General features: G+C 40.2%; 1 protein-coding gene across 4 annotated transcripts; it reads right to left on the bottom strand.

Annotated features, from left to right (window-relative positions):
* Positions 1-158: 158 nt before the first annotated feature.
* NAB1 (NGFI-A binding protein 1) lies at positions 159-24,483 on the bottom strand. Of its 4 annotated transcripts, none has more exons than XM_026852751.1 (8): positions 24,346-24,483; positions 19,818-20,651; positions 14,051-14,184; positions 13,002-13,053; positions 7,313-7,423; positions 4,823-4,964; positions 3,524-3,673; positions 159-2,437 (listed from the first exon to the last, which is right to left on the bottom strand). In XM_026852751.1, exons 2-8 carry the CDS (start codon positions 20,634-20,636, stop codon positions 2,346-2,348), a joined length of 1,500 nt encoding a protein of 499 aa, XP_026708552.1. In that variant the 5' UTR covers positions 20,637-20,651; positions 24,346-24,483; the 3' UTR covers positions 159-2,345. The 4 variants fall into 4 exon arrangements, with proteins under 4 accessions (XP_026708552.1, XP_026708553.1, XP_026708550.1 ...); XM_026852752.1 differs by lacking the exon at positions 24,346-24,483 and adding an exon at positions 23,239-23,411 and having other exon boundaries at positions 3,548-3,673; XM_026852749.1 differs by lacking the exon at positions 24,346-24,483 and adding an exon at positions 23,239-23,406.
* Between the last annotated feature and the right edge of the window lie 889 nt (positions 24,484-25,372).

The raw sequence follows: 25,372 nt of genomic DNA on the forward strand, positions 1-25,372 counted from the left end.
GTTAAAAAAAAAAAAAATCATACAGCTGCAAACCAGTAAAAAAAATTGCTTCCAGCTTATTGAGACTGAAATGGCCTGTTGGACTATAAACTGAAATATCATTCTAGAGATAACCAACTGGTCGTGACACAAAGTACTGTATTTACAACTCAAAAATATAACTGTTATATACTTTAATTTATAGCAAATTTAATACATTAGTGTTTACAAAATAAATTCTGGACTCAACTGAAACAGCGTGCTGCTTAGCAAGTTCTTTTTCCCTCCTCTCACTTCAACCGGAGAGACCAGCAAGCTTAAGAGCTTCTTCTGTGATCCACGCACAACTTTTTTGATCATGCCAGATGTTGAAAAACCAGAACATTTCCTGCATCTCTAAAGACTTGTTGCTTGGTACCTTCTACCACTCGAGCTGTACAGTTCAAACTTTAAGCTGTCCTTTAACAAGTTCCATACACATCTCATGAAAGCTACTCAGATACTAACCAGGGCACTGGCTAACGTTACAAACTGAAGAAATATCTTATCCATATTACTAGCTCACACAACAGGAAAGAGGAAATAACACTACACATTCAATCTCTTATTTCTAACAGCAAAGCTGCGAACTCCATTGCTTAAAGTAAGATACTTCAGTAAGTGAAACAGTACCATACAGTTCAAGAAACATTTTTTTAAAAAAACAAACATTTTAATAGTATAAAAAGTTGTTTACTGGTGTTTCTACTATAAAGCTTTGTTCCACAAATCAAAAGTGATAAAATAATTAGATATGTTTACAGTGATAAGAGACTGCAGTGTAGACATTTCAGCTCACATTTTGCTGACCGTTTGTTTCAGTACAACACAGACTGTGACTGAATCGTTAATACACATCTATGACACAGAGCAAACTGCAGACATGAAGTGCACACCTGAATATGGAAGTTTACCCACTGGCACGGTAACTTACTTTCTTCAGCCCTCTCTTTCCCCTTCAGAACATGTTGTAGGCAAAAACTGTATTCAGAAACTGAGGCATATAACTATTTTGACTGCAGGAAAGCAACTCTTATTGAAGGAGCTGCACAGAGGAAAAACGGATGCACACAAACACACCATGGTAAATTCCAAAGTTATATGCCGACTATTTCTCCTTAGATAAAATGACATCTGCAAAAGTGAAAATGTACAAAAAATAAAAACCGTCAAATAAATAAAGAATACAGATGTTAATTAATCACATATATAAAGAAACGTATTGGCATACTGTATGCAGTATACGGTATATTCATAGAATCATGTGGGCTGGACAGCACTTAATAAGGAGTCACATGCTCAAGACATAACTCCTTGTCTCTCTCCTCCAAAAGATCTTATGGTTTCTGGATATCAAGTGCAACCGTTTACAACGATGCATAAATCCTGCATCATATTTCATCTTCTCCACCCCTAGGATTCTTCTTCTTTTTTTTTTTTTTTTAAAAAAAAGATCCACAGAGAAGTCCAAAAAGTTATAATGGTCTGAATCACAATTTTTGCAGCCCTGTCCATGCTACTTGGTCTCTTGGGTTTCCTACCAAATGAGATTTTAGTAATTGTACAGTGTATCAAACCGTAGTTTTTCCCAATGAAATGGGAGCCAATCATATGGACTCTTCCATACGCTAATGGGCATTTTCTACACTCCTCAACTGTAGGTAGGTATTATGCTATGTGTGTTACACAAAGGCTGCTGAAACCATTGAAAGTGATGTAACAATAGTTAAGTGTCAAGTACTTCCGCTATAATACAGAATCAGGGTCTAGGTCTATCAAATGCTATATCCACATAACATTTTAAACCATGAAATATTTTATGCATTTTCCTTTTTTCTACAAATATTGTTGCAAACTTGCTGTTAATTGTGTCACAAGGTTCGCATTCCTAATTCTCCAAGGATTTTTAATTCAAATGTTTAACAACCATATCTACGCTAGGTACACTTAAAGTAGACATTGAAATTTCAAGTAAAATGAACTGTAGCCACATCTACTGGACTCAATACACGTCCCGACATCTAAATTTACTTTGATAAGTTATACAAATACATAATACATTCTTAAATAATGAAGACTCACAATATTAATTTGTGAATCTTCCCACGTTATAAAACCACTTTTACAGGAATGTTTATCCACCTGTATTACTGTTTTAGTTTGCAGTGTCTCTTGCTTCCCTGTTTCCACAGATTACTGTACCAGTTCTTAGGCTTTGGCTATTGAAATCTCTTATTTGAATGAGGCAACACTGGTTATTAAGGCTGTTTTTTTTCTCTTGTGAAGTTTCATTCTTTACTATGACACCGTTTTCCAGAGCAGAATGACTATCTTGTGTCTTCAGGTTCTGTTTTTATGACCTTCCTTTCTATGTTGTTAAAAGCCGAATGAGGAAAATCCTTTAATATACCAAGGCCTTCTGCAATAAGAAATGGGAAAAAAAGAAAAAGATGTTAAAAACACTACTTGGAAATAAATATATTCTGTTCTTAACTCAAGAAAAAGTTGATGAACCATACTGAATACTAACAGTTGAAGCAATAAATTCTGTCTCCTCCTATGGGGCTTTAACTCAACTGGGTTAGAACCACCTCAATTACATTGCGGTGATAGAGTAATCATCACTGATTTATTTCAATTCTCTCCAGGAGTAGGGCTTAAGGGAGATGCACTCTTCACTTGCATTTTGAAAGGGCACTGGTAAAAATCCCTAAATAGAAATTCACTACGTGAATTATCATTGGGACTGGGACAGACTGCAAAAGAGGTGAGCTAAGGTTGCAATATACCAAAGTGAAAGATGCAAGATACTGCCCAGTCTTCAAAATAACTACTCTGCATCTTGTCTTTCAAATAACCTCTTTTTCCTCGCATCTTCCAAACTCAGGTGGGATTTTCTTATTATTCCTAAAGTTGCAAGAGTCTCAATAATTCCTGGCTCTACCTCAGTGCACCAAGTGTTAAACTGAAACCACCCATATAGATTTCACACACGATTCTTGCTGTCTTCTGTCAAACTTAGGAGGAGTCTCTCCCAACAGCAGAGGTGAATGACAAGACTGCCAGTGAGCAGAAGTCAGTGAATGGGAAACCCAGTTCAAGAGACTTACAACATGATTTGGTTCACAGTACAGAAATAGTGCTAGGTCCTTATAAACCAGAATAAAAAGCCTTTCTAGAAAACAACAGAAATGACAGCAACAGACGTATTTAACAGCAGTAGTTCAGGTCAATACTGCTCTCTGAGGACAGACACGTGTCACAACTTGCTTATCTGAACCTAGCTACTGCATCCTCTAAGATTTTCCCAAATAGTATTTAATTTTATTCTAGATTAGCAAGTAACACTCCTCTTGAAGTTTTGTCCAAAGCCTTGATTAAAAGGTTACACACAAAGTATGCCAGACTGAGCTACTAATACATGATGTCTCTGAGTGAAGAACCTAGTAAGCTCATCACAGGCTTTGTAAGAAATGGCGGATAATTTCCAAGGGACAGCACTAACCCGAGGACTGGGACTTTGCCTCACCACTGGGGTAAAGCCGGATCAAATCACTGCACAGGGGTTTTCCAACATGCTGCTCTCCATCAAGTGAAATGTGCTGCAACTGTCTACTTGGCAGATTTGACATTCGGAGATTCAGTGGTCTTTCACCTGGAAGTTGTTCACAGTGAAACATCGATTCGTTAAAAGCAAAGCAATATTAAAAAAACATGTAGAGACTTAAAGACATACTAATTCTATCAGCAAAAATGCATCCTAAATTCCAGCTGCTCGGGGAAAATTCCCAGCAAAACGAGGCTTAAGTAAATATGCTACTTTGCAGACTATTCCACAGGCACTGCTAGAAAGGGACACTCAGCCATACAGAAAAAAAAAAAAAAAAATTCTCATTCTGCTCAGAAAACCCTTTAAGATCCTAAAAATTCCCACTTCCACTGCACAATGGATAAATGGTGTAGAGAAGCTTTCACTATCAAGAAGAGATGTATCCACACACCTAATTCTTCATGTATACTTGCGTACCACATCACTTGACAATACACACAAATTGTTTTTAACATGTTATGTTTTAACACTTACTTACACCAATTGCCTTAGTTTCTCCCTCTGCTGCTTCTCTTCCCCCCCCCCCTTTAAACAAACTAGCTCTTAAACAGATACAAGAATTTCTTGTGTTTATAACATTTTGTCTCTCTTCACAACAGTAAAAAAAAAGAAATCCAAACAGAAAGTGCTGAAACAAAACAAACACTCCTAAAAATAATTCAAGCTAAGGAATAGCCAGTTGGTAAATCAAAGAGATAACCACAAAACTGTAAGCTTTTTGAAGAATAACAACCTACTAAGAACATCATTAGAATCTGCTTAGTTCTAAGTAACTTACACAGCCAGCTCCTCAGGTTTTGTTTCTCAACTGCACAAACAGGTAAACAAAAAGGGGTACCAACTACATCATCTGCTTTACTTAAAATTTCCACAAAGCAAGAACACATAAGAAATGCAACATTCTGCTCTATTTTCAAAATTTAGGATAAAGCTAGAGCCGAGTTCTGGCACCCTACCTTCTATCCTCCCCACGTTATCCATAGGGAAAGCAGTTTGCCCAGACATTAGAGTAACAGAGCAGAACCTGACTATACATTTACATATTATTTACACTGTATGTACTTCAGGGCAGAGATCTTGTCTTGTCCATTCAGTGCTCAGTGTTCTATCCTAGATAAGTAACACCACTGACAAAGGTTGCATAATATCAAATGTATTTGCTGGCAGCAATGCCATGCCTGGAAGCTACCATACCTTGTCCGTCAGCATTGTCTAATGACATGCCATTGGGGCTGTGCTCTTCTGAGTTTTGTCTGTAACACCCTGTGGAAAGACGTCTCTCTAATGCAGCCTGGTTGCAAAGAAACTCCATCTGTTTTGCCATCACCTTTTCCGACTGCAAATAAAGAAAAAAAAAAAATCTCTCTATATACATACATATAGCGAGTCAAAACACAGGGGAAAAAACAATATCAGATGATAAGACTAACAGCCTAGATATAGGTTTTTGTTGACTCATATGTACAGATGTGTGCTTTACAGTTTCTTCAAAACTATCAAGCAAACAAAATATTTTTGCACCCATAAAAGATTTTCATACTGTACATCTGAGTCACTCAAGAATGCTTAAAATGCTAGCTGCTGCAGCTGATCCACACACAAATGCAACATTAAATTCTGTGCTTCAAAAACACACAAACCCCACTTTCTGCACTTTTAGGACTGCAGGTTATGTGAAAAGAATCTCAAGCAAAGCAAAAAATAATGTCTTAATTATCCAGTTAGGTCTGTTCAAATACATGTCTTCAGAAAGTATTCCAAAAAGTATTCCAAGAGCAATGGCAACATCTGATAAAAACTTCTGCCAAGATTTCACCAGACATCTTGGAATCTTTATTTTAGGAAACATCACTACACAAGCTTAAAAATCTGCCATTCTGAAAGTGTAGGATGACAGTATGTTTGTGGGGGATAAAGGTGTGAAATGTCTGTCTAGAAGAAGAACAAGACCTATACACCTCTAGAGAGTGAAACTAAACAATGCAGTGCAACGTGGGAGGAAATGGCGTCTGAATGTTTGTCATTGACTTTAATGCCAAGAGAATTCTAACTTTCAGTATAATCTTGTTCTTGAGAATGTAAATAAGCATCTTGCAAAAATAAAATCACAAGTCAAGAAAGTTGATTTAGAAGAGCCACAATGAACATAAGAACAGAAAATGTACAAACTTAACATCTACGACTGATAGGAAAAAGATCATTTCTCTTTCAGGTAATGATGTAAAAATGTTTCAGCTAGTACAGAGGCCTATTAATTGCAGAGGACTTAACTTTTCTCGGGAGATGAAGAAAGTTCTGACTTCCCACGGAACTCTGCTTACTCAGCATAGTTCAACAATTTACAAATACAATGACAGCATAACAGACCAACAAAATCTGAGCTTCTCCAGCACAATTATAACCCTGACGGCAGCATAATGGCATGACTGATACTCACTTACTCTGGCTTAGAGCTCATCAGGTTCTGCAGAAGAACACTGATAGCCCAAAGCCTTGTCTTGGGAGGTAGGTAAAAAAAGAAACTAATTTCAAATAGTTTACATTCAAGTGTGCTTTAACTTTGCTATTCTGTCACTCCTGTTACAACTTTTGAACTGTAAAATAATTTTTTAAAAGAATAAAAAATTTCTCACTCATGCCATTTTTGTTGTTTAATTGGGATAAACCCAGAATTTTACACTGCCATGATGTTTCTGATCACCATAGAAAAACCTGTAGAGTTGCAGATAGATTTAAGCTTAAAATAAATCTCTAGTCCATTGTCGTGTAGCAGTGACCAATGAAAACTTTAAAGCATATACAAGATGAAAATAAGCTTGCAAAAATCAAGTTCATTTAATCATTATATGACATCAGAACACACAGCATAATTGCTTTTTGATGTATCACAATGAACAGATTTGTATGACTGTACACTACTTTGTAATAGAAGGTGGTAAAAGACAGGGTAACACATCTAGTCTCAGAAAACAGGAGTGTAACTCCTAAACGTAATCTTACGTGAAAATTCGGTGATTACATTTGCCCAAATCAGCTATACAAAATAAATTTGTTGCAACTTAGCATGAAATCCCTCTTTGGCAACAACTGGCCGTAGAAGATGTGTATTTTGCCTCAAGGCTGGGATACACTACAGAAAAGACAAAGAAAGAATCGGAAACCTATCTTCATTTATAAAAAGCTTTCTGGATACTCGAAAACACTGATTTTCCACCAGGCTAGATGTTATTTAGACAGGCAATTTATCCTCTCGGATCCAGAGGTTCGCTACTTCCTAAATATATTGGCCTTTCTTCTTACAAGAAACGTCAGAACTGAGGACTCCAAGATCGCCTACTCCATTTTTCTAGACTCAGTAACTTGAACTTTCCATTTATAGCTAATAACGCAAGTAACACAGCACATACTGTACCAATAGTACCCTACTTGCTCCCAACAGGCAATCACGTATTTCCAAGCCTACTACACTAGATCTTACCTCCTTGGAGCTCAGAAGGGTAAAGCTGTAGCACTGTGTCAGAACAGATTCAGAAGGTAAACCCAAATTAAGAGTGATGCAATCACAGCTAAGCTAGATAGCTTTTGAAAACTGACAGTAATTACTTTAGTCATCAAAACAATACATTGAAAACGATGCACAAAGACAAATACAAGAAAGCATTATTCACAGTGTAGCTGGTTTACCTGGGAATTAAGAGCTGTTGAGTCTTCGCTCTTTCCTTTAGCCAAAGCAAGTGGCATTTTCTCTTGCTGATAGAGTGTCTGGACTGCATCCTGGAAATCAGGATAACCATCCTATTGAGCATAAGAAGAAACCAAACACCGAGAGGGACATATTACTGATTTTTTTTTTTCACCCTCTCTATATACACAAAAGAAAAAACCCCACCTTCCTGAACTTCTGTGAAAATTCTGAACTGCAATTTACATGACTGTGTTACCCACTTCATTTAAGTTTGTGCAATAAAACACACACAGCCCCTCTAGCACAACTGCTATATATCTTAAAATGACATACACAGATAATCACACCTCATCTCTCAGAGTTTCAGGTGAATCCAGACTCCAGTCTAATGTCACTGACATTAAACTAGTTTATGTTCAGCCCTGCCAGGCAGATTTAGGCCCACTGGCTTCTGTCACTTGTTATGTACAGCAGCTTTGAAGATTCTTCAGAAATCAAGTTTATATGTAGTCAAAAGTAAGACACAGCAGCTGGATATACTAACCTCGAGAAACTGAGCAAAACCTCCAGAAATTCAATGTATTTCACACAGAACCTATGCTAATATCACAGAATAAAATACCACCATTTTAAAAGTAGGGTAGCAAAGATTTTCTATACTATGGGAAACCATGATTCAATAATTCTTTCAGTCTCAAATGCTTATGACATGCAAATCTCTTTTGCAGCTTGCATATGTACCAATAAAGCAAATAAAGTTCCTGTGAAAGCCTGCCAGACTCCGTTAAAATAAATTAATCATCGAAGCTAAGGTTCAAGATGAGAAATTTATTCTGCTCGGCATTATAGAACAGAGGAACATCCAGAAATGTTTATAAAAGCACAGAATAGGTGAGTCTGTTAAAATGTGAGAGAAAGCTAAAGATCTCAAGACAGACTCAAACCTGAAAACAGTGACATCTGTCACTGAGGATCCGCAGACACAGGTATCAAAAAGTACACCAAGTTATGTATATTTTCCTAGTGGATTCTCAAGGCACATACAAGTAAATAATAACATTTTTGACAATAGCTAGATAAATGGGGTTACAGCCAAGAACAAGAAAAGCAATGTTTCAGAGAAAAACCACAGGGGAAGGACTACAAGGTCCACACTGCTGGCAGGCTGCCCACTGACCTGCAGAGCAGTGGTCAGACCCACCTCAGTTGGCCAGACCCTCAGTGCAACGTAATGCCAATAATGCTATTCCTTATGCTCTAGAAAAAAAAAAAAAAACAAAACGTCTGAACACTGTATATTGCTTTTATCCACCCAACATACTCCCTGAGGGAAAAAAACCCACATGATAGGTATGCAAAATTTCATAACCAGGTAAATTGCCACAAAACCTCATCCTCTAGAAACAAAGGCTTTGCAGCACATTTCCATAAGCACTGACCATTTTCATAGTTAAACCTGAATTTGGGAGAGGAGAACGATTATGTGTAGGAAGATGAGAAACTGAATACACAAAAACCTATCGCTCACGATCCTATTTTTGCAACAAAACAGGTAACATGGCTCTTTACAACATAGCTGTGATCGTTTGCCAATACAAAACCAAAGGCTGTCTGTCTGTTTCCTGAAAGAGGGGCTGGCTGCCCTTTGCTGCCTGTTGCCGTGACTGTCACCCATCAGTCACGCCGATAACTCTGGGATGATGATGCAGCTCTGGGTCTCCTTCCCGGCGCCCTTCCCCACCCCTGGCTGTTGCCCTCCCCGCTGCCCGGCGGGTAAGGGCTGAGGAGAAGCAGGCTGGGTCAGGCAGGACCTGCTCTGCACCAGCTTTGCCTGAAGGCTCCTTTTCCCTCTGTGGTCAGGAGGGCCTGTTGCATGCAATGCAAAATTTTTGTTTTGCCATGCTGCTGCTCAGTTGTTTTTCAAGCAGCTTCATGCAGCAGATGTTCTCAGTCCCACATGTGCTTTTTCGCTCCCTCTAATGACATTTTTCCTAGGCAAACAGTAGCTTCTACTGCTTTTGCTGGTTTTGTGAAAAACAGAAATCCCACACTTCAACTGGCTTTCTTTTCAACCTTCTCAGCAATGGTGGAGGTGGGCCTTTTCTCTCCCTCCACCCATACCGGCACCAAGGGAAGATGCTTCCTTGCAGCCTCCGATCAGGTCTTCCTGCCTGTGCCCCCTGACTCCCACTGAGCTTTGTGAAATTAGCTTTTGCAAGCCTTCCCCACCTCTCTCCTTCAGTATAACGGAGACACTGACGCACAGAACAATTCCTTTATACCACAGGAAGCAAGAATATTTTTAAAACTCTCTTTGCTCTCTTGGCTGTTTGCACTGACTGAAGGGGATCCTTGTCAACACCAACACAAAGCAGCAGCAATGAGTAGCCTCTCCCTCCATGATTTCTGCATGATATACCTGTGACTTATTTTCTTTCTAAGCTGGTGCTGCAACAGCTCATTGTTTCGAGCAGCGCTGGTACCGAGTCATGAAAGATGACAAAACAAGGGGTGCCCCCGCCCCGCAACACCTATGCAGGAGAGATCCTTCTCTGCAGGAGGATGAACCATTTCAACACCTATTTGCCTGTCTTGCTCTTTGTCCAGAGCAGATTTAGGAACTACAACCCCTTTTTTACAATCCACTTCCAAATCCCAATTCACTCCATTCCCTTTTTCACTCCCTCCACACCTTTAGTCTGTCATTTGCCTGGAATTTTTTCCCTTCTCCTCTCTACACTTCACTCCCACAGCTCGCCCACCCACTCTACGAATAAGAGGGGGAGAGCTCGCAGGGGAAGAGAAAGGCTTTTACAGGTAATTTGATGTAATTCATGGCATATTGTTTCTTTGTAATGCTTGTGCGAGTTTCATATTCATGAAGAGGATAAATTTACAGTGGTGGCTGTAACCTGGCAATGTTGAAGCTTGCACACGCAGCTCTGCTAGCTCTGCTCAAAGATGACCTTCAGAGTCTCTCTGTAGGTTTTTTTAAGTGTTATTATGTTTCAGGAAATTAACTCTTTTTTTTTTAAAGTAATCTTATACACTATGCAAACAGGGTGTGAAGTTTTTCCAAACTCAAGCAGTAGCATTCTAGACCACACTTTGCAAACACATTAATGTCTAATGGGTAAAGGAATGGTGAATCAAAATACAGAGTTCAGCAATAAAACAGAAAGGCAAAATGACCTTTAAAAAAAAAAAAAAAAAAAAAAGACAAGACAGGTAGTTACAGTAACAACAAAAAAAATCACCCATGTTCAGATCCTCTGCATGGTATTAGCATGCCAGTGAGCTAATAGAACCACAATGAAGCATTACAACTTTAAAAACAGGATAAGGAATTCTTATCCAGAACAAAAAGTCTGCAGCTTTTTCTAACATTTTCATTTTTACCTCCATCTTTCTATAAACACGCTCCCCCCAGTCTCCAAACTACTAAAAAAAGGACTTTTTTTTTTTAAAAAAAAAAGCAAGGCCCAAGAACCCAAAACACCACATGTAAAAGTGATCTACTATGTAATACTGCATCTTTTTAAAATTTCTTTAAAGAAAACTCCGTGATTTACAGCACACCTTAGAATCCTAATGCACTGAAGTAATGGCTTACTCCTTAGAAGAGTCCCAAACTTGCAAGGAAAGAGACATTTATGCTGATAACAACAATGGCCATTTCATAATTAATAATGCTATGCTATCAAATGACAGATTATTTAATTTAATTTTCAGTTTCTTATTTTTAGAAAAAATCCTATGTCTGCAAGTCATTTGTATAGTTAGGACATTAAATTTTCAAAAGCATTTTAAAATATGATTTGATAATTTTAGTTAAAAAGAAAACCAAGTAAACATCCTTTCTCTGAACTACTGAACTAAAAACTGTCTAGAGAAAACAGACCTTCCATACTCTTTAACATTTTACCATGCAGGAACTAAGAGAATGTACATCCCCTAAGGCTGTCCAGATTTCCTGCTCTCCAAAAAACCTACAGTTTCAGCCGTATTTTTCAGAATTTTCATTTTACTTTTTCTTTCAATGAAGATCCTGTGGAAAAAAAGCACCTCCCTTGCAGTGTGTCATTTTTGACACTTGCTCATCATCAATTATTACTGAATGAAGAAAAAACTTCCTAATGCTGAAATCTAATAGTCAGTGAAATACTATTTCAAGCAGACAAGCAGCAGCTCCCCACCAACTATTACAAATTACGACTAGACTGGACAAAAGAGGGGGGGGGGACTCAAGCGACTATCCTGCAATGTGTTGGGGTCAAGGCAGATAATGGTGAAGGTGGTTTAAATGCAGCTTTCCCCTGCTCTTTTTTTGTGGATCAAAGAACTAGCATCGGTCAAAGCAAATCCCAACACATGTAAATTACTAAGGTATCAAAACTACTAATAAATTCTCAATGCACATGTATATTTTGTATTGTATAAACTCAAACTACAACTGTACGCAGACTGATGGAACTTAATAAATTAAAAATACTAACTCCCCTATACCTATTAATAACGGCCTTTTCAAAACTTAACTGCACTCACTGGGGTTTACCTCACAGGAAAAGCCTTTGTATACGTAACAAAACATGGCACTCCTGAAAAAAATGAAAGCCTTACATTTGGTGCATCATTTATCACAACGATAAATGAGTTACATGCGCATTCCAGAATATGCTGCTACTTTCCTCTACAGTGAAAGAATATATCGCTTATCTGTGTCACATATAAATCTAGCTCAGGCCTAACTGACATTCTAATGCACATTTAACCTACAGCTTTTGGAGCAGATAGTACAACAAAAAAAACCCACAACACAAAGGATGAATTAGATACTCACATAACAGTGAAACAGTAATTTGTTTAACAAATAAATAAAAAAGGAAGATCTGCTATTCTTATGAGGTACATAGTGATATGTATTTTTAAGGTGGTTTTTTAAATGAAAAGTTACTTTTCAAAAGGCCTCAAATTTACCTTCCAGCAGTGGTAACTGAAGAAAAAGGTAAACTACATATATGTTGCACCTGCACTCCTAACAAGAAACTCTCAACATCTCCCTAAGCAGCATCCTGTGCAGGTGTATACATTAGCCATGTATACATGTGCTTCTTACACAAAAATAATGATAAAAACCTGTAAATTAGTAACTACAGGCACAACCATTTGTGTTGACATACATAGCTTTTAGTTAGCTTTTGACTTTTCAACATGATCGGTCTTATAATTTATAGCATTGTCAGAGATGGCTAGTATTCCACCATCAAACATTATCCAGTAGTCTGGATTCTGGACGTGATCAAAAGCTGACTCAGGTGAATCAAGCAAACCCCACCTCACACTGACTTAAAAGCAGGAGGCCTTATGGGAAGACACTTCCTATAGCACTTGAGCTTATTCTACCACAGGAAGTCAGTCAGTCCCATTCCTCCCCCTCCTACTCACTCAGAGTGCAAAACACTGAGTGTAACTTCAACATTAAGCAAATCCTACTCTTGACCCCTGCTCCTACAGGTTTCTCCATCAAGCATGTACATTTTCAGAGACAGTGGTGATGTTCTCCCCCTCTCACACCCATCAACTGTCTGTCAAATGTTTTTCTGACAAATTTCCTTAAGACAGATCCCTTCAAAACAAAAATGAATTTTATCATGCATAGGTCAAAATACAAGAGCTGCAATACTGTACCTCTATCTTGATTCTCTTTGGTGACAGCTCATCTCTTTCTCCACATTTAGATCTAGAAGAGAAGACAGTAAACAGCCCATTAACCCTGACCATCAGAAATAACAACGAAAAACAGAGTTAAGGAAAAAAAATAAGTCAGGCAAGAACAAGTGAGATGCACAGAAAAAGCCTCCAATCCACTTGGACATGGCAGTAAATGTCCCTCAAGTATAGAGGAACACAAGTGCCTTGTGTTGTTTTCAAAAGTGTCAAGAGACTCATGCACTCTACTTCCGAACAGAAAGGAAAGCTATCTGGGCACAGAGAATTACAGAAATGCCTTTGGCGTTGCTCACCCAGAATGGATGTATATTTACATTAATCACTGTGGAAGAAAGGGGAGCAAAGGAAAACCATAAAAAGCTCCTAGAAGTGTAGGAAAATGTATTTTAAAAGAATACTGCATTACATGTGAGGGAGTTAACATTAAAAATATAAAGTATCAAGACTTCCAATTTTATTCATTAATTCCAAAGTTTTAATTGTATTTAAAAGCTGTTAAGCCTTTGTTACTGTTTCATAACAGCAGTTCATTTAATAGAAGAGTAACAACTGAAATGAGAACTCAACTTTGGTTCCTTTAAAGCAAGTCTGTAAGCCACTCCTTATGAGCTTATCTTTTTCCTTCCCTGCAAACTAACAAGACAAATCCGTATATGAAAAAAAAATATTGATACATTAAGCAGCTTTGGCTACTCTGCCTATTTACATTAAACCTGAAATACAGAAATGCCTCAAATAGTTGAAATGCCAGCCTCTCAGATGCCTCTCAACATGCACTATCATCACAAAATCCAGAAAACTAGGGAGCAAATAAAAGGGTAATTCAAGACAGCTAAATCTTGGCAGTTTGAAAGCTTCACGACTTAAATACCATTTTTCTACTCTCTTCAGAAAAGCCCTTTGCTAGCTAGAGCAAGAAGGAAGCATCTCTAGTGCTTCAAAAGAAATGCTATCAGACCAATTAGTTCCCTGAAAGCAAAGGTCCTCTGAGTTAATTAAAACCTTACTTGGTGGTCCTGTAAGTATACTTGTATGTGACTTCTCGAGAGATTTGCCGAGCTAGTGCGAAGAGTTCATCTCTCCTGGTCAACAACGCGTTATCTTTTACACACAGCTGAGCGGCTGCTTCATTAACTGTTAGCTGGAAATCAAACACAAAAACAGGGATTCATGATTTTGCATACTTTCACCCACTGTGCTTGTAAAAGTACCTGTTATTCTGAAATAATAAAAAATTTCAATTGCAAGTAAAATTACCTATAATCGTATACTAAACCCTGGAGGGTTTCTTCAGTTTATTTATACCCTTACTAAGTCAGGTAAGCCCCTGGGAAGAGAAAAGATATAAATGTGGTTGGTGAATTTAATGTCCTTTAAAAGTAAAACGTTATTGTAAGACTCTCTCAATGTGCACTGCTTGTGCCTCATCCCAGCATTAATTAAATCTCAGTATAAAACAGTAGCTCTGAACGTTCACAGTGTTTGGCTCCCAAAGCCTGGTTTACAGGGAATACTATTTTTATAAAAAAAAAAAAAAAAAGAAAAAAAAAAAGAAAAAACCTGACAGTGTGGGTACAGATGGCTTTCCCTGGTGAATACAGCATAAATTCTATAGAAGGTGATGGTTTAAGAAACGATTAAACTTTTTTTAGCTATGTTTCTCACCCTCGTGTTTGTGAAGACTATCTTCAGACATGAATCAAATGTAACTTGTTTCAAGGATGTTTTCCTGAGCCTGCCGGGACACATTTCTAGTGCCTCTGCTGCTGGCAATAGCTTCATAAAGACGGGGAAATAAAAGAAAGCCTTAAGTTAAGGCTCAAAATGGTTTCACAATGCTCTTCACAAGCCTACAGGAAGTGGTGACACTGTCATGAATTACACCAATAGTGCTGTCTGAAGAGCCTGTAGTCAACAGTATGGCCAAACAACAAAATTATTAATGCAATGAGATCTCGACACTGAAACTAAGGTGCTGGACAGAAGATTCCCTGCTCCCTCCACAGTAAGCAGGGACTGAAGAGACGTTTTCACTTCTTCCTCAGCTGAAGAACAGCCAGCACTTGTAACGAGGTGTAACAGCAAGAGGCCAACAGAACACTACAGGTGTTTTTTCTTAAGTGCCCACACTCCTCTACTCTTTATTTCTAGAAATTAAGCTGCTTTGAATGGGCGTGGCTTCTTGCAAATGAGCACAGCTGCTTCGCTGCTACTGTCAACAGTATGTTCTGGATCTGTCTCAGGCTAGCGAATATTACAAAGCAGCCAGGTTTTGCGCAGCACAGTCAGCATATTCGTGAGGGATGGAGATGTGCCACCCCCAGCGCTTGATCTGGCAGTGCAAAGAGCAGCCGCAGTTCAGCACGCAGGGTTACGTGGCTGAGGATGGGCAGGACCACGCACGCATGGCCTCAGACACCAGAAACACTCCTCGTACAAGAAGCACTTTTCCTGGAAGCGGACAGAAGGTGTAGCTGAAGACAGACCACCGGGTCTGCAGTTAAATGGTGTCTCCTGGGAGAAGGCTAAGAAACTCGCTCCTTTACCCAGCTGTCTCTACCACACCGCAGAATGTTCCTTGTGAATTAAATCAAGAGGCCAGCAACTCACCCAGAACACCGCACGCTCCATCCCTGAAGGACGGAAGCTGTCCCAAGACATGAACAACACACAACCACGCTGTCCTTCGCCACAGTGCTTGATGTCATCCAAATTAGAAAAAAGTATATTTTGCCTAATGCAACACTTGTTCTCCAGGGAGGCTGAAAAAACAAAAACATCTAGCACAAGACCTGAGAACTTCTCCGCGGCCTGTGCAGTATTTCTAGTAAAACCTCACGCAGAGGTGCTCTTCCTGATACTTCATAAGCTGTTTTTCTTGTGTTTAGCATAAAAGCTGATCTAAATAGGGCATTTCCTGCAATACCTGAATGCTAAATGAAGTGCAAATATGTCTATTTAATAGGTGAACTAGACATGTTGCCTGATCCTTTAGTGTCTGCTCAGACAAAGTAAAAAATCTCACAGAGATCAGATGAATAAGGGTGGGAAGTTTACATTTAATCTATGAAACATCTCTAGGTTACTACATTCCTACAACAAAATGTAGTAAAATAACAAACTATTGCCCCTTAGATTGCAACAGTTCTAAAATGTCTCTTTTCAGAAGAAAAAAAAAAAAAAGGAAAAAAAAAGATACAAAATTATTAATACAACAGTAATGAAAAAAATTACCATCCAAAGCAGGTGTTAAATTCTGTAACAGTCATAGCTATTACTTTGCTGAGGATTAATAACATGGCTAATGCTTACAAAATAATTCGAGATGTTTCTTATCTCTCAATAAAATGTTGAGAGGTTACAGAGAGCTGAAATGACTGAAAATGCCTTGGGTAATCATAGGCAAATGCTGTTTACTCTAATATATGAGAAAAGCCAAATGTTTGTTTGTTTGTTTTTCCTGGTCACATCCAGACTTACTGAATTGAAGTGTAACATGGCTTCCTGCCTTTTCAGGAGGCATAATACTGCAGATAGAAAGCGTACCATGCCTAAAAATAAAGATTCTGTTTGCTGGATGCCTTAATGATATGGAGCAGCACACAACCATACAGGCTCTATGGAGAGGATGGGTATATTCCCATCTGATGGGGTTCCCAGATTCCCCCACTAAAAACCACACAATTAAATACCAAACCCTACTGTTCTGGTGAATCAGCAAAAGAAAGAGACCCAGCTAGACGAAATTTATTATACTCACATTTCTTATTCCTGTTTCTCACACTATTAAGTGGATTTTTTACACTATTAAACTGATTTTTTTTTCAGTTTTATAGGTACCTAGACAAGCACTGAAACATTAAGATGCAAATTACAAATCTGACTCAAACATGCACAGGTCACCAAGTTCAAGAGCACGTCTTGCACTCATTCCTCCTCCAGACCCACTTTAAACATAAAGTACTCTCCATGCTTGAAAAGCTGTGTAATACCAAGACAATGGGATGGTGTAAGGACAGTATGTTTATTAGCTTTGGAACATCTTTGAAAGATTCTGCATCAGATTTTATGCTAGATCAGTGCCCCATGCAGATAAATCCTATCAACAGCACACACCTCCACACCAACTCAGTGTCCACAGCTCACTGGCCTCTTAATGGCTGCTCAAGTCCCTTGAAACACTCCAGTGTTCATACAGTAACAGAGAATATTTTCACTAATTCACCACTAATAATTCCATCAAGTTTGATTTTAATTTGCATGCAACTCCACTCTGCTTGAGAGGCTAGAGATACTCTGATCTGTACATTAAGAAGCTAACCACTGCTTAAGCTTTTTAAATTCATAGTGAAGTTTATTCAGCTGTTCATTGCCAGCTGCAAGGAGAAACCTTGAACTGTGAGGCAGAATGACAGCCTTGGAATGTAATAACATGTGCAGAAACACAGTCACTGGACAAGCAGAAACTTACCTCCCTGGTTGCTTAAGGTCCTTCCTTCTGAGCAGCAAATTGTTTAAGCCATCAAAAACAAAAATCCATTGAAGCTGAGTTCACAAAAGGTAAACTCTGGTTTAGCACATTTTAAACAAAAAAAAATGGTCTCATTGCTACTATTTGTGTATTTGCTGCTTTAAAATGGAGATGGAGAGAAGACTGTTCAAGACAAAACTTAGTGAAATCCAGCCTCTTTAAGCAAACAGTAAACCAATTATGAGCAAATTCTTCTTGCTTGCATGTGTGCAGTTCCCATCAAGTTCAGCGAGGCCCCACATGCGTGAGGCATAAGTCAACCACATACTCCTTTGATGTAGTGCCCTTAATCATAATAGCGATAGAAATATTTCCTAAAGCCAAACCATGCTCTCATTCCATTTTTAAACATGGTTTTACAATGATGTAGTAAAGATCCGTAGTGCAGTACTAAAAAAAATAAGAAGGCAGAGCACTTGTCCTTTCTTCCAGCTCTTTGCTACCCTGCACCCTCAAACTACCACCCCATTACTCATTCCTCCAGCTTTGTAGAGCCACTCCTGAGCTTACCACATGCCTGAGACAAAAGCTGCCCCCAGTGCCCACCTCCCATTACACTGCTGGATGCCAGGAAATTATCCTACAAGACGTCTGCCCAGATTTCAGAGTATTTTCTGCAGCTGCTGTCCCAGAGAGAGACTGCAAATGCACACAGCTGTACACGTTGTACACCTTGACTACATCCATCCTCAGGTGGAGAAAACCCCCCTTTCTCTAAATCCTGACTCTGCAGCAACATACACAGGGCATCTACACAATTAAACCTTTCAAATCCTGCCTCGAGCTCATATGCAATTTTTTTCTGTTACGGGAGGGACTTCTGCAAGGTCAGGGAAGTAAGATGACATCTGCTCTTGCACACTGGATGAATTAATAAGACTAGAAGTGTTCAACATAAAGCCACAAAGCACGTAAGTGAAAGCTGCACAACTAAAACTGTGTGGTAGAAATGCAGCTGACTAGTGACAAGTTCCCTTGGAAGCGTCTCCCCAGTCTGTAGAAAAGCCCTTGTGAAGTCACTGCTGGTGATGTGCAGTTGCCTTATAAATGTAAATACATAAACAAAAATGTAAAGAAATACGCCTTGTTTCCTTCTGCCCTTCTACTCAGAAGCATAAAGAGAACCTAGTCTTACGCTATGGATCACACACCTACAAAACTACTTCTTGAAGCGAAAAAAGGCTAAAGCCAGTACAGTTTTTTTGGCACTCCTGTAACATAAACACTGCCTTTCCTTTTGGGAGCTAAGCCTTACATGCCAAATTTTAAATCCAACTGAAATTTTGCAATCACTGTTAACTGTGAAAATGCTGATACAGCATTCATATCAACGGCGTTTTGGCACTGCTTTGAATTAATGTTTGTTCTTCTCTTGTACTGTACTTTGGCACTAGGGAACTATTCCCCACACAGACACACCTATTGCGTTACAACATATGCAGCGTGAGCCTCAAGAATGCCAGAAGAGAAGCAAAGGAGGCCCGCATGGACTTTTAAGGACAAGAGGGAACAGATGCTACGCAGGTATTAAAGAACAAACCTCCAAATTACAGCCACCCATCAATACTGAGACAGTCCTTTCCCCTCCCCTCCTCACATAGTCTGCACTTCACTTGACCAGCTTAAGACCACTGTGCCCAAAAAAACCCCATGGGCTGTATAATGAAGCTTCACCCCAATTCAAACACAAAAAATCCCACACCACTGGGTTTAGGGACCTCATGGGCAGAAGCTTTTTTACCCCAAGGATACAAGCTACAGAGCAGGGTCTCGACGTGAGGGAAGACAGCAGAGGGTAGTAACCAAGCCAGGCGATCTTGTTACCAGACACAAGCAATTTTAGTTCCAAACAACCAGTCTACTCTCAAAGTTGCAAGGGAATATCAAGAAAGGACTGCTTTAAAAATGTGCTGAATGCCTTGAATCCCAAGGGCCACACTCAGTGCAATACTGGTTTGCTATTTCAGTGCCAAACTGTCTGACAGGCCACACCAGTGACCAAGCAGTCTGATGACACCAAGCTGAAGTCATCAGTGCACAAAAGCACACGCCCACCCAAGAAAGCACATTTCTGCTGCACCCGAGATTTCTATCCTAGGGCAGGAGTGCCTACGGCTCCTGCAAGACACACAACTCTCGTCACCCGGTGAGAAGTGCCTGTACAAAGAGCACAACCTGTGAAGACATCTCATAAAAGGTGCAGGAGCCGTGAAGGAAGCCCACTGTTGCTCAAGGTGTTTTACCTCATGGAGGGTGAGATGCTTGCCATCCTTTCTTTTCGAGTCAAATCTGCCATATATTGCACTGTACTTCCTGATCTCCTCCTCTTTGTGAGGGTCCTCGTCACTCATCTCAAAGATGTGACCAATCATCTTTGCCAGTTTCTTATTTGTTTTCAGTAACTCCTTGACTTCATTGGAGTCACTTTTGGGCAGGGAGGGAACCATACGTTCTACGCATTCAGCAACTGACAGAGCAGCAGCGGCATCCAGGGTCTCACTGTTTTCCTTTGGTGAAGCTGGAGAGCCAAGGTCAGCCGGGGAAAGACTATGTTCACTCTCTGTGGTGTGGTGTCCTTGCCAGAGTCTTGGCTCACTGCCGCTCTGCAGTGATAAGTTCCCCACCACATCGGATTTGCTTGCGCCCACGCTTTGCACGCATGTCGTGGCAGCACATTTTGGTATCTTCAGGTGAGGCTCTCTGGTGCTGCTGTTCCTTTCGTAACTGCTGCAGGATATCCCCAGCCACGCAGGAGACCCTTCCGGCAGCTTATATATTGGAATGCTGCTGACCGGTAAGGAGGTGAGAGGCTGGTTAAAAAGACCAGGGTTTGTGACCCAGTCCCTCAAAGCCTTCTGCAGCCGTCGGACATGAAGCGGCTTGCTGGCCATGCCTACAAGAGCCATTATCTCCAAAAACTCCTCTTCACCTGCTTCACAGAGCTGCTGGACGTCATCGCCACCCTGCTGAATGAAGGCATCGAAGTAGAATAAGAGATTTGCTTTTTGTAGTATTCGATACAGCTGCAATTCCCCAAGGGTTCTGGGTAGAGCTGACGCCATCACGGATGACAGACCCTGCGAACAATGAAAACAGAGAGAAGATGAGCACCAGAACACCAACATCTAGATGCATTCCCCCCGCCACCCATCCTTCTGTAAGGCCACCAACTCAGAGGACAGGATTTCTTTCTCTCATTATAAGAACATGTATCGAAATGAAAAAAGGGGTGAAAGCTCTATTTTTTTGACTAGTTAATGGAAACATTTGTGAAAAAACAAATCAGCAGATAGTTGCGATGCACCTACAAAAAAGATGATTCAAACATGAAGCCAGCTTGTTTTCAGCATTCTCACTTCATGTTTGTTCCCAAGAATGTCATTCAATATTGCTCACTGCTTCTACTTGACTCTCTTTTATATCTTCAGATCAAAATGATCACAAAACACTCTGAAGAATTACTGAATACCCAAGCCCCTGAAGAAAAAAAGCTCATTAGTTTCAATTCTTCTTAATTCTCAAATCATTTCCCCCCATAGCAGTGTGGAGGACTGTAAAAGGAAAGCAAAGAATAAAAGTGCTTCACAGAACCCTAGAGGATTAATGAAGCTGGACCAGTAAAAGTGTGTTTCAGAACCAAGTATTTCAGTTTTCTCCATTTCACATAAAAAGGATCTAATGCATCTGCTGATCTTAATTATGGCAGCAACATCCACAGACAAAGCAAAAATTACTGATGGATTCCAACACATTCAGCTTAAAAACGTTATTTTGAATTCACCTACCCATTCCATTTGCCAACAGGCCTGCATATCATTGATACTTATGGCATGAAACACCATTCAGCAATACAGCAATTGCACTCTAAGGGCTCCCAACAGACAAATTGCAGCAGCGTTCTACCCTTACGGCTGCAGAAAAAACATTCGCACAAGTTTCAACCCCATAAAACCCATTATCCAGAGTGATCCTGCAAATAATAAACTCTTCAGAGAATTCTAAGATCTCACACACACCCCTCTTCACTCTACGATGGCTTTCACAACTACAAGCCGATAATTTCCAGTATTAGTGTATTAAGCTAAACCACCAATCAATAAGGTCTAAAGCATGTAATTTATAGTCGATTGAGAAAGTAACACAACTAAAACGTGGAACTGGTCTGCTAACATTACTCTGGCTTGACTATTGCACTGCACTTTAAAAAGCACACATTAGTAACCTAAACATCAGCACTTACAGAACGATCTGCACACACTGGAGGGAAATTATCTGAACGATGTGCAACCCATCTCCCCCCAAAACTGCAATGCAAGAATCCATATATACTTAGGGGCACTGGGAGGAGACTGGTAATTTTTTTTTTTTTTTTTTTTTTTTTTTTTTTTACACAATATGCACTTCTTCAGCTACTCAAAATAAACAAGATACAGATGTAACAAGTGTAAGTCAACTTCTATTCAGGAGGTATCTGAAAGACCAGGCTTTTGCTACCAAAATTTTGAATAAACCACACTAGAGAAAAATAAAATTAGGAGGCCAACAGAAACTTTACAAAAATGTATGTGGCAGCAACAGGATACCTACAAACAATCTCTTCAGGAAGAGATACGAGCCCTGGAAAAACAAAAAATATAAAAAAACTAAAGCCACCAGCTGCACAGATCATTCTTTATATGCTGGTGTTTGTAAAACAGAACAGACAAGCAGTAGCTGTTTAGATCTGAGCAGCCACCTCAAGGAGCTGCTGGTGAGCCCAAGAGCTAATAAACTGCACACTTTGGAACTCAGGGTGAAACTGGAAACATTTAAGAGCTTTAGAACTACAGTTTAGCTTTAAAAAATAATAGTTAATTGCAGAAAAACAATTAAGTACTGTCTCCACTAAAAGACGCGAGTGGCAACAAGGAAAATCACTTAATGTAATCCTTTAAATTGTATATATAATTCTGTATTTTAAAAACTGTCATTACTTCACATCATTTCTTAGAAAAATCCTCCCATTACATACAAACTTTGACAAGACAAACAAAACTAACTGCTTACGGTTTAGTGGCATTTCAGTAAACTGTTCCTACCCTCCCATTTCAAATGATGTTAACTTTCTACCATCAATACCACAAATTGACTTATATAACTGTTAAAAGAATACCCATTTGCTCTGAATGTCATTCATCTTAGCACAGAATCTACATAAATCTACATAAATGGGCTTTGTGCAGAGAGCTAAATTGAATCCTGGGAGGACAGTGGCAGTGAAATGACACGCAGTGCAAGGGCTCCAGGCAAGGCATGGAGCTCATTTTTCCAGCCCACAGGCTGGAACAGCAGCCACAGTCCAGGAGCAGTCTTTACCTAGAGGCTTCTAATCAACAAATCTCCTCATGACAGATAAAACTGGATTAATATGTACTACAGAGGCATCGGTAGTGAGTCCATAGTTCAGACTGCATTGGGATTTGCATTTAAAACAAGACTGCAGTCCCTTTGTCTTGCACTTTATAAACCAATTCTGTTTTCCAAACTTAGTACAGGAACTCCTGAGAGGGCCACACAAATTTTCCATTTATGATTGCTACCAATTTCTGCAGAGAAGGCATTTTCAAATGCTCCTCCTTTTGACCTCTTTCTCCTCTCATTAAACAGAGTTCCTTCTGCATTCACCTCAACAACATCCCAAGCATGTCTAAACTTTTACAAGGGAAGGCTCCCTCCCCTTTCCCAGACAGCCTCACCACGCCGCCAGCTACGCTGCTTTTCCAGACATTACCAGTCCACTCCACTGGTTCCGCTCAGCTCACAGCCTACAAAGCCAGGAGAGCAGGTAAGCTAGCTGACCTGCAGGAGTAAGATGAGGCTGACTTAGAAGAGGACAAGCAACACACAAGGCTTGCTGAGAAAGCAGCGCAGCACTGCCTGAACCAGAAGACCGTTAACCCAGAGGACACACGGCACTGCTGTTGCTGCCTGGCTCTGCTTACCTATCTGGCTACAGCAGAGCCTTAGCACACCCACTCAAGTCTCAGTGCCTCACATCTTTCGGGTGACCTTTAAGCTGCATCTAAGAGACCTAAGTACTGCTTTCTACCACTGTTGTTCTCATTTCTTAGTGAGGCAAGGGCTGTGCTTTTGGGGCAAAGGGTGAGCACGAGAAGAGGTTATGCAACGAGACGAAACGGGGCGAGCTCATGGCCAGGAGGCTTGTGCGTGCTTCACACGGGGCAGAGCACCTCAAGTGTGACCCTGAGGCACTGCGTGTGTTCCTCCTCTTCCGCAGCAGCCTGGATAAGTCTCAGCCTTCCTAATCCGTGGTCCCAAACAAACCTGGTTCAGGAGTAACAGCCTGGTTGTGTCCTCTGGCAAACCCTAAAGCTAACCAGAATGATCTGCTGCCTTAGGAGCGAGCAAATAGATCTTCTAAGGTATGGCCAACTGCAAACCCTGTTACAGCAAAAGGCGGGAACCCAAAGCTGGCATGGGAAGGTCTGCAGGAATAATGAACGCTGTGACGGCAGTTGAGCTGCCACTTCTCCCCCTTCTCTCCTCGTTGTCTGTACCAGTAAGGAGTGTGGGAACACACAGGAAAGAGCAGCTGTCTTCTACCTTTTTCACGTATAGAACAAAGAAAGAAGCTAGGAAAATCCCCATAACAGACAAAACTGTTTAAAATACATGCAAGGTTGCATACTGTTACAGCCACAGAAGAACCAGTTAGATTTTTCACTCAGCCCTTGCAACGCACAACCATGCATTCTGATTTTTCCACATTACCTCATTCACATCCACAGCCTATCACCCCACGTGCCATGCCTTCCTCTCCAAACGCTGGATGTCACCTTAACTCAGACCACAAACATAACTCCTAGGAAAAAGGAAAACAAGAACCACAGACACACCACACAGCACTACTAAATATTTGTAAACAACCAGTGCAGGATTCACAAGCTACTCTTGCAACCGGCTCCCTCTATCAAGAAAAGCGGTGGTGGCAGCAGCCCAGCTCAACATCTTTAACGGCAGGAAAAAAAACCTTTCCCTTCTGCCTGGTCCGAGTTCAAAGCTGCCCGTTTCCCGGAGGTGGCGGGAAGATCCGCAGCTGCAGTAGGCAGGTGGTGGATGTGGGTGAAGTCTTGGGATAAGGAAGGCTCGGGAGTTGTGGGATGTAAGCTCTGGGCAAGGACTTCGCTAGCAGTTTTCCTGCTTTTTAAGGCTGCACTAGCAGTAAAAGCAATCGAGCAACCCTAACTGATTTTTAGAGATTTGTATTCCAGGTGAATAATATTGGAGCTGTCACCAATTAAATTAGGAATACACACCAGGAGAAAGTGCGAAACATCACATTCCTGTATTTTAGGCAAAAGTGATTGTTTCATGATATACCTTGATCACTTTGGGCGTTTTGAAAAGTCTCTGAAGACAAACCGGATTTGGATTTGAGAGCTGACTGCTTTGCATATTCATCACATTTTTGCAGCGTTTCCAAAGGACTTTTAGCAGAAGAAGAAAATTACATGTAGCTGCAGAAGCGAGACTTCACAAATTAAATAGTCTTGTCTAGCTCTGAGATGTGCCAAAATACAACCTATTAAGTGAGTTTCACATTCAAATACAGATGCGTATCTCGCCGCAACTAAGAAAGTTGAAACGTGCAAAAAAAAAAAAAAAATCGCATAAGGATAAAGAAAGAGGCCAAACACTTCACGCGTCCCACCCGAGGGCGGTCCGGGGAGGGTGACCCACGGCCCCGGGAGGCAGCGCCGGCCCGGCGGGGCTGCGGCCCCCACACCAAGTCGGCAGC

The sequence above is a fragment of the Athene cunicularia genome (genome assembly GCF_003259725.1).
Source record: "Athene cunicularia isolate RWA chromosome 7 unlocalized genomic scaffold, athCun1 chr7_part1, whole genome shotgun sequence".
In the NCBI taxonomy this organism is placed as follows: domain Eukaryota; kingdom Metazoa; phylum Chordata; class Aves; order Strigiformes; family Strigidae; genus Athene; species Athene cunicularia.